At 29.0% G+C, this 14,878-nt stretch overlaps 1 protein-coding gene across 1 annotated transcript; it reads right to left on the reverse strand.

The window, feature by feature from the left end:
* Positions 1 to 10,859: 10,859 nt before the first annotated feature.
* On the reverse strand, positions 10,860 to 14,453 carry LOC136092259 (uncharacterized). Its single transcript, XM_065820068.1, has 2 exons — positions 13,946 to 14,453; positions 10,860 to 13,784 (listed from the first exon to the last, which is right to left on the reverse strand). Exon 2 carries the CDS (start codon positions 13,247 to 13,249, stop codon positions 11,996 to 11,998), a length of 1,254 nt encoding a protein of 417 aa, XP_065676140.1. The 5' UTR covers positions 13,250 to 13,784; positions 13,946 to 14,453; the 3' UTR covers positions 10,860 to 11,995.
* Between the last annotated feature and the right edge of the window lie 425 nt (positions 14,454 to 14,878).

The following is a 14,878-nucleotide window of genomic DNA, read 5'->3' on the forward strand; positions in this document are numbered from 1 at the left end:
TGATGTTGTGTCTATATTGACATTCAGTATTTCTTTTGTGTTTTCAATTACTATTTTCTGGTCATATTCATCATTGGGAGATGATAACTTAAAATGTGACAAAATACTATTACTTGAAGAAATTGATGTAATTTCAACTATGTTGCCTGATTGCCACAGATTTAGCATGTGTTTTACTTGTGATAAATTTTGTTTAAAGTCTGCTCCACCACAAGTTCCAAGGTAACAAGCTAAAGCATCAGCTTCTGTGTGAGCAGTTCTATATCGTTCTTCTTCATACTTACAATTTTTCAATTGTTCATTTTGTGATTTGTTGTCAACATTTGATTTGTCTAATGTTGAAAAATGATCCGATCTCACAAAATCTTTTAAAACTTCAGTTTTTTTCCATCTTAATGGCAAAGTCATTTCTAGTTTATTATCAAACAGTGGCATGTTTCTAAAATCTCTCGCACAAAAAATATGCTAGCAAGGTAACTGAAAAATCATAAAAAATGAACAGGTGCAATCAGTGAAGTCATTTCTAATGATATACTGGCAACTGTCTTTGGTCAAAAGTATATCAATTTTATTGTGCAAAACCATTTCAACATTTTCCTTGGTTGAATACATTTGAAACTACGAGGAGACTAAGTATGTTGCAAAGTTTGTTAGTGACTGTCCAATTTCTTTAGGCATTCCATATGTGGCACTGTTCAAACAACTATCTCCCGGTATTGTTTATAGCCCTTGTCACTGGAAATGTGCATTGTGGCATCATTAAGTCTTTAAATGGTTTCAGACAAATGCATATTAGGCTTGATAATTTTTTTTAACTGTCGATTAAAGTTTTCAATTCTATTGTTGGTGTTGTTACTTAGTGTTAACTTATTTTTTCGGTAAGCTGTACATCATTGTTCCTTACATGAATGCCAATTGTTTAAAAAATATGTTTGAAAGGATTCAGGTAACTCATGATTATTCACCATACTGTCACATGCTTCATGGTAATCAACTTCTGAATATGCATATACCAATTTTAACATCAAATTCATCAGTTCACATTTAGTTGATGGAGGTACTTTATTACATGAAAACGAAACAGCAACACTGATGAATGCAAAAATGTAGGACTCAAAACATTTATTTACCCAATATCTTTGTCCAAAATAATAACTTTAGTTATGATATTATTATTTTGTGTACAAAACCATTCCACAACCCACTTGAAGATGTGTATAGTCTCATGCTGAACAAAATTAAATAAAACTGGCAATCCAAGTCCTAAACTATCTTCTACTAAAAAAACCAATAGTGGAAATCGTTCAGTATTAACTTTGTAAGTAGAATCCACAAAAACTACTTCACCATATCTTTTATATTTCTCCTTCATCACACTAGTTTGCCAACATATAGCTTGCAACTCATGATCGTTTTGAAGAATAGAAACTGAACCACCATCGTCTTCTTCTAAAAGTTTGTTAACAGTATCTACCAGCAACTGTCCTACATTATTATTACTATGCTCAATTTTTTTATTCCTAGCTTTTAAGTTGTGTAAATCCTGACTAGTCAAACATTTTGTGTGACCATCTAAATGCAATATTTGCATTATCTGTAATGGGGTGACATTAGCATTTATTAAATTCATTGTAAGTTTTTCCTCCTGCATTGTCATCTTTCTATTCCAAGGATAGCAACAAAATAATTCTTTATGCGTTGGATGGTTGTGGGCCTCTTCTAGTTGATTCACTTTTAATTGAAGTAATTTACTTTTTTTTAATAAAAAATTTAGTTGAAATGTTTAACTCAGTAAAAAAACTAAGACTAATTGCTAAGTTATCTAAAACCAAGAAATAGTTTCATCTAATTATTCTAAACAATCAAATTACAAAATAATTATTGAACTTAAGTACTGTGTACCTCTAAAGCAAAACTGTCTATTTTACTTTCATAACATTTTAGCTGTAATCTAATTATCATTAAACAATCAATGGCAAGTTTTGTTTGATGCAGTCTACAAGTTGTCGCTTTGATTGGGCGTGGTTTCCCATAGTGTTCACATGTAATAAGAAGATCATTATAAATAAACTTTTCAGTTTTGCTGTCATCAAGCTACAACGTATGAAAGTTTTTCCTTAAAAACTTAAAATGATCAAACGTCTACACAGAGTAAATCTCTTTACAATATTTGTCATTTGAAATGTTTAACAAATATCAATATTAGTTTCAAAAAAAATATTACCTTAAAATACTAACTAATTATTACCTTAAGCTTGTCACTACTTCTGTAGTGTATAGGGTGACTATTTTCTTCACAGTACTTTAATAACTTTAACTCAAAATCGGCAAATGAATCGAAACAGTCACATTTTTTTTATTTCTAGTGTATTATAATATACATTTTTTTATTTCTAGTTGTTTTTGACAAGGTTGGTTTACAACATAACTTATTTATATGACAATATAGTAGTGGTGCAACTTTCATTTTAGTTTAGTGCTCTTTCTGATAACAGCTTTTATTGTAACTTCCAATCAAACAATGTGCAAAAAATTTCCAAAATTTTTTTTGTAGTATACACTACATTTTGCCATTTCTATAAATAAATTACAAAAGAGTTTCATGTTAAATATATCAATAAATAAAACAAATTGAAAAACAGAACTGGACTCAAAGAACATATGGGTGATATAATACCACCTTAATCTTTTCACAGAACCCCATGTTTTAAGTATTATTAACCCCTTTCCTGTGGAAATTCTTTTTTTCAACATTTAAAAAATTTTTTTTTTGTATTTATCCTGTTTAATAATAATTTTGTCAAAAATACACTGAGACCCCTATTTGCAATATTGTAATACTTTTACAAACATACAAAATGCCAAAATAAAACTAATAAATTTTACTCTTATTACTTTAATTTTATGATTTTTTATTTAATTATATTATTATTTATAAATTTTTTTCTTTATAAATACCTATGTGACTCCAGCCAAAAATAAACAAAAAATGCCTTTTTTTTTTAAATCTTCACTTCCAACAAGGCTGCAAGCAACCACTGTTAAATTATTTATACGCGCGTACAAATAAGAGAAAAAGTTATTTGTACGCGCGTACAACTAATTTTTTCTTATATGTACGCACGTACAATTAAGAAAAAAGTTATTTGTACGCGCGTACAACTAATTTTTTCTTATATGTACGCACGTACAAATTAGTTGTACGCACGTACAAATTAGTTGTACGCACGTACAAATTAGTTGTACGCACGTACAAATTAGTTGTACGCACGTACAAATTAGTTGTACGCACGTACAAATAAGAAAAAATTAGTTGTACGCGCGTACAAATAAGAAAAAATTAGTTGTACGCGCGTACAAATAAGAAAAAATTAGTTGTACGCGCGTACAAATAAGAAAAAATTAGTTGTACGCGCGTACAAATAAGAAAAAATTAGTTGTACGCGCGTACAAATAAGAAAAAATTAGTTGTACGCGCGTACAAATAAGAAAAAATTAGTTGTACGCGCGTACAAAAAAGAAAAAATTAGTTGTACGCGCGTACACATAAGAAAAAATTAGTTGTACGCGCGTACAGATAAAAAAAAAAAATTAGTTGTACGCACGTACACATATAAAAAAATGAAAATACTAAAGATAAAATATGCCCAGAAATAGTATAAGGCATTTACACTATTGTGTGAAAGCTAAATTGAAAGTATAGGATAATCCTATAATTGAGATTTTTTATGCGGTTGCTTAACGATTAAGTAAGTTAATAAAGTTTAGCAAAATAATTAGTTTTTGGTTTAAGGGGTAGTTGAAATAATACGTGACATGTGACATTTTGTGACATTTTTATTAACCCAAACCCCTTCTTATATCTGACGTGACAGTATTTTTAAATGAAAACCTAACTCCGAGTTTGTAAGCTAAAAGATCACTAATTCTTCTTTGATAAGAGTTTAAATTTTAAAAAATTGGCAACTTGACACTGTAGCTAAACCACTCCTGCATAGTATATTTCGTGACACTTTCTAACACACCTTTTCCCTTAGACTGTCACATATTATTTGAACAGCCTCTATTGGACATCAAATAGACGCTTGCACAAGAACCAATTAATCAGTGGTTCAAAGACGCCTCTAGGCAAATTTTGCGATATCGGTTAAGAAGGAGGCATGTATTTCCTGTTAAATGCTATTTCGCAGTGCTCTGTAATAAGACTCTAAGGACTTCTTGGGGCACCTATAATAAAATGTAAAAAAATAGATTTGAGATTTCAATTTGTTTACTACTGGAAATTTAACATTTACTACTTTTCAAACTTCCACAAATTTTTCTATTAAATAAGTTGCCTACCCTACCCAACGAGCAAAATAGCTAACAAATAGTAAGTTTTGTAAATTATTGTATCTGTATTGAAATTAGATGAAGTGGATAAGTTTTTGATAAGACATGAGTTTATTACCTATAGAAGGAAGCCAAAGAAGATTCAGCATTTTTGGGTATAAAACTACATAAAATATTTTTTGTTTTTTTGTTGTTTTTTTACGAATTAAGAATATGCAATTTTGCTTGCTATTTCAACGATGGGAGTCCATCAAAGTCTTTTAAATTTTTGTTTTTCAAGTTTTTCCAAGATTTGGGGCTTTGTGACATAACCAAAAATTCAGAGTACCGGGTAATTTAATATTTTTAAATAATAGCTATGGATTATATTTGATCGCAAATAATGACTTTAGGAAAATGTGAACAAAAATGAACGCATTGTTTTGCAAGCCTTGTAATTTGATTAATATGGTTTTGTGTGTTTTAGCCCATACATATATGCATATGAGAGAGTTTTTTTCTCGAGCAAAATTAAAAAAATAGCGAGATTTATTTAATATGCCTATTGCAGATGTTATTTTTGATTAATGTGTCTAATAGGATTTCTCCATGCTAAATTTTCGTCTATTTGAACAGCAAGAAACTTTGCATATTTTTCCCGTTTTATTGTTTTTATTGTTATTAAGCAACTCCGGATTTTTTAACGGTAAAATATTCACTACTCTGTTTTATAAAATAAAGTATAGTTAGTTTTTCGCAGTTAAAAGATAGTTGTTTTGCTCTGAGCCATAAATTAAAGTTTTTCATTTCGGTAATCATTGTTTCGAACATCAATTTTATATTATTTTGATTATAAAACAAAGTTGTGTCATCTGCATACATTGTAGCAGATTGTAGCACTATAGATGGTGCTTTTTTCATATTATTGATATGAATTAAAAAAAACAGTGACCCTAAGATTGAGCCTAAAGGGCATTGAATTTGATATCGGAACAATCAATAGCATGTCATGATATCGGAACAATTAAGAAGGTGTTATATTGAGAGAACGCAAAAAAGTTACACATTATTCATACAATTCCCAGCAATAGAATGATTAATTGTTCTAAAAAAGTTGACCGGGGCTTCTTGGCAGCGTGGGTACGTTAGCGATTTGTGAATAACATCACTGCCTACTACTAGAAAACACCCAAACTCAAATTTTTATAATGGATCATTTAATTATTTACTATCGTAAAACATGTAGGAATTCAACCATGCCCATTGGAGCTATTGCGATATGTGTGCTTTTTGCCCTAAAAAGTACTTTTAGATTATTGCAAAATAATCTTAAAAAGTAATTAATGATTCTTAAAAAATGAATGACCTTCCAAAACAACTTTGACTATAACAGCACAATCAGGTTAGGTTACCCCCGGTAACAATATACAGTTATCAAACTCTTTGGATTCAAATTCCTTTGAATCCAAAGAATTTGATAGCTGATCAATCCGTTGTCATTAAACTAACGGATATTCTGCTATAGTTGAAATTTTAACGGATTAAAGTCCGTGGATATTATTATTTTTCATAAAAGTGATTTATTACGTTAGGGGGCATCTATAAAGTACGTACGCAGTAAAACCAATGGTTTCAGACTCCACATTCCCCCTTGAAGGCAGCTGTATGCTTTTAACGACCCATCCTTTTACTGCTTACGTAACATTATCTATTATAAAAAAAGTTTCTTAAAATAACTAAAAAAAAAAAAGAAAACTTTTTTTAAATCTACATTTTTTTAATTTAAATCTATGTTTTTCTTTATTTAATTATAAAAGAGGCAGTTAAAAAAGGTATAAATAGACGGGCAGAAGATCCAGACAAAAATTGCATCGTCATTTGTTTCAAAAAAAAGAGGATAAAATATTAGTAAAGGTTCATAAAAAATTTAGTCAAACCGCTTACTTACTCGCCGTCTTGAACCAGTGCCGTACCCTGCTATAGTTTATACGGTAACGGTCCGTTATCGCCCAAATAAAGCGGTAATTTTCCATTTCAATGTACCGGTACATCGATTTAGGATGACCCTCCTCATCCGTTCCCCCCTCCCCATTCCCAACACTGCCTAAGTAAAAACTTTATTTTAGGAAGCCACCTTAGGAGTAACAAACAATCAGCTGAAACAAAGGAGTTACATGATTTTTTTAAAGCATAACGCTTCTCCGCATAATTAGGTTCGGATTTTTTTCTTCCTAATATTTTATAAGCATACATATAAAAATTAAAGTGCTTAAAAAAATAATGTATTATGTTGGTGCATCAAATTATGCGCAGTTGATATTCATTAAAATAAAGGAGTTATAGGGTTGTTGAAAAAAATAATCCGTTAAAATCACTCCATTAAAATTAAGCAGGAATCAAGCCAGATTATTCTAATTTTATAACAAAATATCCTTATTTTGTAAATTTATGAATTTTTATTATTAAAATGACATAAATAAACATTAGTGTATTAATGTCATACTAACAGTAAGCAACCCGTAATACGAGTTAGTAATAAATAGCAAATTAACTTGATACATTTTCTGAAAATATAAAATACAAATTCATCTATATATAGGGCTGCAATTGTTGTCCCGGTTTTTCCGCTGAAGAACTAAAAGTTTGAATTAGTTTTGCGCTCTCCTCCTTAAAAATCGGGGCAATGGCAGCCATCTATATATTATAATCTTTTTGGTTTTGCTCGCTTTCATTAGTCTTGGCATTAAGTCTTTTTCATTAGTCTTGGCATTAAGACCACGTAACTTACGTTATTAGATTCTTTTTAATAACAGCAAGCACCAGAGAAGGAAAGTCAAGTACAACTCGCCAATACATAAAAAAAAAAAAAAGGTCCTCTTAAACTACAAAAGCGTTATTTTACATATTTATTATATTGTTTTAGAATAAGTAAGTTTATTAATAAAGGGGAGCATTATTTTACATATTTAATGTGTTCATGAATTAACTCGTAATACATTTCTTAAACATGATCATTATTAATTATGGTACCAAATAATACATAAGAGTTTAGTAATAACAGAGTGTTCCAATAATGTTCCTCTTTATTAATAAACTTTCATTAAACAGAGAGGAGTCAGACAGTCTTTCAAAGGCACTGTTTTAAAAAAAAGTTACAATAAATTATTATAATTATAACTTTTTTTAATGATAATGACAAAAAATATATAATAGCAAAAAATAGCAATAGCAAAATTAGCTATATTTATGTTACTTGTGCTATAGCTATTATGTGGCTTTTTTATGTTACCAGTAAACAAAATTTTTTATACCTCATTTGTTTAGAATTCCAATTTCTTCATAACTGTTAAATAATGATTAAGGCAATAAATTTCATATCATATGAATTTACTAAATTAAAACCATTTTTCAACAGTAAAGCAAACTAATATAGCGATGACAACTAAAAAAAAAACATTTATTTTTAGGATAATTAAAATCAGTTATATAAAAAATTTAATAAAATTTGATTAAAAAAAAATGTAGTAACTAATATTAGAATTAAAACATATAACAAATCTGAAAATAGTCTAATTAAAAATAGTTGTAAAAATTGATAACAAAAAAGTTATTATAATAATCTTAAACTTATCATGATATCGTAGAATATCTGAAAGTAATGAGATGTTGAGTGTGATAAAAAATAGATATAACACAAGGTTAAATTTCAATTAAAATATAAATATTAGCACTTATCTGATGGGTCCAAGAAATTATAATTGGTAATTTAAAAAAAAAAAAAAGAAGATATATAGCTTAATAAATTCTAATATTTACATTTTTAAAGTTTTTTTAAAGACCTAAGTGAATAAAAAACTATAGCAAACCCTGGTCAACATTATGATTATTACCATGGTTACTTACATCTTCATGTAAGGCCATTCTAAATGACCTTTTGGGTAAATGACTTGTCTGGAAGCAGGTTGAGCAACATCTCCAAGGAATACAAATGCACACAGTATGTCCAGAAGGTAAATCTCACAATAAAATATTTTGTTCGGATATTATTTCTTTGACTGTAAGAATATACTTTGTTGTATCAGGATCGATTTGATTACAAACTATATATATATATATATATATATATATATATATATATATATATATATATATATATATATATATATATATATATATATATATATACATATATATATATATATATATATATATATATATATATATATATATATATATATATATATATATATGTATTTATATATACATATGTATAAAATAATTGTTTAAAAATAAAATTAGTTTCTGGTTTTTAATACTGTTGATATTTGTACACATTTTTCGCTCTTTAATTTCAGCAACATGCTGTAGATTCCTTAAATATAAAATACAAAATAGCCTTTTTAAAAATAATTATAATAGGTCGTCCATAAGCTACGCCACGCTCTAAAGGGGGAGGGGGTAGTGGTTAAAAATGGTTGAAAACTATGTTACTTAATTATGGAGGACCCCTAATATTAAATATGCACAAAATAAAATAAAAAAATTAAATATGCGCGTCGCAAGAAATGAAAGTGACAATAATATTTTTAATTTTACAACAGATGATCCAGAAGCTAATAAGGTATTAGAGGAAATTGAAGGTATATTGAAATCAACGGAGAGATAATGAGAAAGAAAAAAATGCAAAAGTTTGTTTTTTATAACCTGTTCCTACAAGAAATGCTTTGAATTAAAATCTTTTAAAAGATCTGGACTTCACTAAAATTAAAAACCAAGAACTATGGCAAAGAAAGTAGGATGCTTACAAAGCATGCACAGTTACAAAAAGTTGGTCAAAAACTCTAAGGTTCTGTATCCATAGAGTAAAAAATATGAAAAATCAAATCAAACTATTACACGATGGTTAAAAAAATTCAATTTTAGGTTTTCTCTAATTTGCTGACATGGCAAAATGATAGCATTACAAAACTTTTCATTTTTTCTATACAAAATCAAAAGAATAAAAATTTTTATTTTTAAAAATACATCTGCAAGATAAAATTTTTAAGTATTGACATCAGAGAGGTCATTGAAGAAGGACAGGGTGACCTTAAGGCCTTGATTTTTAAATTTATGCATTTTAAAGTTAGTTATAAAATTAAGGAACTTTTTCTTTGGTGCAGACCTAAAAAAAAACACAGTTTTTGTTAATTCCTTGATTGAAACTAAAAACTAGTGATTAAACAAACTAAAACTTCATTTATTGTAGTAATACTTTCAACGGTCATATCTTCAGAATGCCAAAATATTTTGTATAGGAAAATTTATTCACTTTAATTCAAATGTTCTGAATTCTTTTTTTTGGGTTTTAGTAGACAGAAGACAAAACTACATATGAAACTGCTTGAAAAACTAAAATAAATTCTTGTTTTGCTGCACCCTTGCACCCTGCACCCTAGCATATACATATACATATAAAAGTACAGTTCCACTCATCGGAACTAACTAACATAAAAATGGATACTTACAAGGGCAGTATAAAGCATAAATAGATGGTATCACTGTAAGTTGCAACTGCAACTGCAAATGCTGATGCAACAACCAAATGAAAATATAATTACTCTAAAAAGTGCATCAAATCCAAAAAAAGAAATGAAAAAAAATTACTGCACTTAACACATTGATAGTATTGAATAACAACTTACTAAACATTGAAGATCTGGTCCACAAAGAAAATATACCAATAGTGTCACTAACAATAGTGTCACTAACAATAGTGTCACTGTACTAAAAAACTATTTGACTAGTGCTCATTTTTTAAATTGTATTCTAAATAAAGACTTTAACTAGCTCAGTAAATAAGTTTAAATAAAACAATATAGTAAAAATAGGTGAACTATGGTTCGAAAGTAACTATTACATAATTTGCTTTAAGAAAACGGTTATTCACCACGACCCTCGAGCTTGCCATGAATATATTTATACTGCGATTTTGCCAAATATTGGGAATTTATGATGAAATCGTTCTATTGGTACCAAAATAAAAAAAAAGGTCATTGAATTTTGGTAAATTTAAACCAAATGGTAATTCTGAGGTATAATCTTTGCCATTTTTCCAATGCTTGTTGTTGGGCTAGCTAACACCCTGCATAATTAGTGAATTATTTTTTCTTCAAAAGCAAATTAATGTGGGTCTAAAGAGTAAAAAGTAAAATGCACACTTTGTTTTATTTAAAAAGGTTTGAAAAAATGTATTACAATAAAATATCATTAGTAAATGACTTGGTCATTTCTTATGGTCACACCATATTCAAAACTCAAAAACATTTTAATACATGTAAAATGTAAAAAAACGAAAAACGTCACGAAATGTAACAGAAAACAAAAAAACAAATGTATGCTAATGTATGAAAAAAAGTCAACACACTACAATTTTAACAAACATTGCAACTGATTGTAAATATAACAAAAATATAATTTAAAAAATATAATACATCAGGATTAAGATTAAAAAGTCAGGATTAAATTTTTAATCTTAAATTAAATCTTAATTCATGATATTATCACAGATGATATATAAAATATAAATTCAAAAAACGTATCTTGAACATTTCCAAATTTTCTTTGATGCCAAAACAGCATTGGGTACTGACTCACAAGACATGTGATACCACTCCATGCATTCATTACACTGTACGATTTTTTCTGCACCATTATCAGGTAAGCGACAAGCACGATATATAGAAAAAACGCTACACTTTTCCTAGACATATGCACAGCTGCACTTTTTTCACAACGTGGAAAAGGGGTAAAGTAGTTGCTTTTGCAGACAACCATGCAAATGTTTCCTCATGGTATTCTGATCATATGATATGGTACTAACATCAACACACATGCATAGATCTAAAGCAAATGCAATGGCAAATAAGTCACAATCGATTGATCCAACTTGTTGTTGACAAGGTTGGTATTCACAACATATCTTATTTAGTGGACAGTATAGAAGTGATGCAATTTGCATTTCAAATTCCATTGAAGGTGTTTCTGACTTCATTGAGTCATATATTTTGATTTTTCCAGGGGAACAGTTGAAAGTGCTAACTAGCAACCAATGTAGGTTACCGTCATGCAAGATTTGAATCATTTCATGTGGCATTATATCATATGTTAAAGTTTGTCCCAGTAAAGTGTCCTATAGCCCCTGTATTGATGAAAACTGATTTTTTAAAATGACTTGTGCTGCATTTATATCAATGTCAGACAACATCTTGCTACACAAAATCCTCTAATACAGAACATCAGAAATGTTTGTCACATTAATTGTTTCTGATTTTGCTTGCTTTCTTGATTTAGCTATTTGTTTTGATATTGAAGGTTGCAATGTGAAAGAGTTCCATGGCTTTCTATCTCTTGGCCGTCCTTTCGATTTTATGACAGCTGGCACTCTTAAAGAAGATCTTATTTCAGGTATTACATAGTTATTTTTATCTGATTGTTTAATAGATTCTGATGAACTTGCATTGTCTTGCAGACCACTGTTTACTGATTGCGAAACTGATGTTGTGTCTATATTGACATTCAGTATTTCTTTTGTGTTTTCAATTACTATTTTCTGGTCACAATCATCATTGGAAGAAGATAATTTTAAATCTGACAGAATATTATTAGTTGAAGGAAATAATGTAATTTCAACTATGCTGCCTGATTACCACAGATTTAGCAAGTGTTTTACTTGTGATAACTTTTGTTCAAAGTCTGCTCCACCACAAGTTGCAAGGTAACAAGCTAAAGCTTCAGTTTCTGTGTGAGCAGTTCTATATCGTTCTTCTTCATACTTACAATTTTTCAATTGTTCATTTTGTGATTTGTTGTCAACATTTGATTTGTCTAATGTTGAAAAATGATCCGATCTCACAAAATCTTTTAAAACTTCAGTTTTTTTCCATCTTAATGGCAAAGTCATTTCTAGTTCATTGTCAAACAGTGGCATGTTTCTAAAATCTCTCGCACAAAAAATATGCCAGCAAGGTAACTGAAAATTCATAAAAAATGAACAGGTGCAATCAGTGAAGTCATTGCTAATGATATACTGGCAACTGTCTTTGGTCAAAAGTATATCAACTTCGATGTGCAAAACCATTTCAACATTTTCCTTGCTTGAATACTTTTGAAACTGTGAGGAGACTAAGTCTGTTGCAAAGTTTGTTAGTGACTGTCCAATTTCTTTAGGCATTCCAGATGTGGCAACTGTTCGAACACCTATCTCTCTGTATTGTTTATAGCCCTTGTCACTGGAAATGTGCAGTGTGGTATCATTAAGTCTTTTAATGGTTTCAGACAAATGCATATTAGGCTTGATAATTTTTTTTAACTGTCGATTAAAGTTTTCAATTCTATTGTTGGTGTTGTTACCTAGTGTTAACTTATTTTTTCGGTAAGCTGTACACCATTGTTCCTTACATGAATGCCAATTGTTAAAAAAATATATTTTAAAGGATTCAGGGAACTCATGATTATTCACCATACTGTCATATGCTTCATGGTAATCAGCTTCTGAGTATGCATATACCATTTTTAATATCAAATTCATCAGCTCACATTTAGTTGATGGAGGTACAGACAACTGTATGACAACTTTTTTGATGTACTTTATTACATGAAAACGACACAGCAACACTGATGAATGCAAAAACGTAGAACTCAAAACATTTATTAAACCAATATCTTTGTCCATAATAATAACTTTGGTAATTATATTATCATTTTGTGTACAAAACCATTCCACAACCCATTTGAAAATACCTATAGTCTCATGCTGAACAAAAGCAAATAAAACTGGCACTCCAAATCCTAAACCACCTTCTACTAAAAAAACCAATAGTAGAAATCGTTCAATATTAACTTTGTAAGTAGAATCCACAAAAACTACTTCACCATATCTTTTATATTTCTCTTTCATCACACTAGTTTGCCAACATATAGCTTGTAACTCATCATCGTTTTAAAGAATAGAAACTGAACCACCATCATCTTTTTCTAAAAGTTTGTTAACAGCATCTACCAGCAACTGTCCTTCATTATTATTACTACGCTCAACTTTTTTATTCCTAGCTTTTAAGTTGTGTAAATCCTGACTAGTGACACATTTGGTGTGACCATCTAAATGCAATATTTTTTTATCTGTAATGGAGTGACATTAGCATTTATCAAATTTAATTTAAGTTTTTCCTCCTGCGTTGTCATCTTTCTATTCCTAGGATAGCAACAAAATAATTCTTTACTTGTTAAAAAGTACTGTGTACCTCTAAAGCAAAACTGTTTATTTTACTTTCATAACATTTCAGTTGTAATCTAATTTTCATTGAACAGCCAATGGCAAGTTTTGTTTGATGCGGTCTACAAGTTGTCACTTTGCTTGGGCGTGGTTTCCCATAGTGTGCACATTTAATAAGAAGATCATTATAAATAAACTTTTCAGCTTTGCTGTCATCAAGCTACAATTTAACATATGAAAGTTTTTTCTTAAAAACTCAAAACTTAAAATGATCAAACGTCTACACATTTACTCTATAAAATATTGGTCGTTCGAAATGTTTAACAAATATAAATATTAGTTTCATAAAAATATTACCTAAAAATACTAACTAAATATTACCTTAAGCTTGTGACTACTTCTGTAGTGTATAGGGTGACTATTTTCTTCACAGTACTCTTGTAACTTCGACTCAAAATCAGCAAATGAATTAAAGCGGTCACATTTTTTTATTTCTAGAGTAATATAACAAACTATATTAACTAAAACAAGTCTCGGAAAAGATTCAAGTTGTTGTTGACAAGGTTGATTCACAACATAACTTATTTATATGACAACATAGCAGTAGTGCAACTTTCATTTTAATTTAGTGCACTTTTTGATGACAGCTTTTATCGGAATTCCCATTCAAATAATGTGCAAAAAATTTCCAAGATATTTTTTTTTTTTTAGTATACACTACATTTTGCCATTTTTATAAATAAATTACAAAAGAGTTTTACATTAAAAATATCAATAAAACAAATTAAAAAACAGAACTAGACTCAAAGAACATATGGGTGTTGTAATACCACCTCAATCTTTTCACAGAGCCTAATGTTTTCAGTATTGTTAACCCCTTCTCTGTAGAATTTTTATTTTTCAACTTTTTAAAAAACTTTTTTTTGTATATATCCATTTTGATAATAATTTTGTCAAAAATATACTGAGACACTATTGGCAATATTGTAATACTTTTACAAACATACAAAATACCAAAATAAAACTGATAAATTTTACTTTTATTACTTTAGTTTTATGATTTATTATTTAATTATACTATTATTTATAACTTTATTTCTTTAAAAGGAGACTAGCTGTAGCATTTTTCTATTCATCCACAAGTCTTGTTACTCGTCATTCTATTAAGTCTCATTCTTTTACTGTGACTATTCTTATTTGCTTTAGAATTTAAAAAATTCTTAGTAACCAGAGTTACTAGAAAAGATAAGTTAGTTACTAAAGTTACAGGAAAAAATAAGTTAGTTACAGAAGTTACTGGAAAAGATAAGTTGA

This window comes from Hydra vulgaris, chromosome 15 (genome assembly GCF_038396675.1).
Source record: "Hydra vulgaris chromosome 15, alternate assembly HydraT2T_AEP".
Taxonomy (NCBI): Eukaryota; Metazoa; Cnidaria; class Hydrozoa; order Anthoathecata; family Hydridae; genus Hydra; species Hydra vulgaris.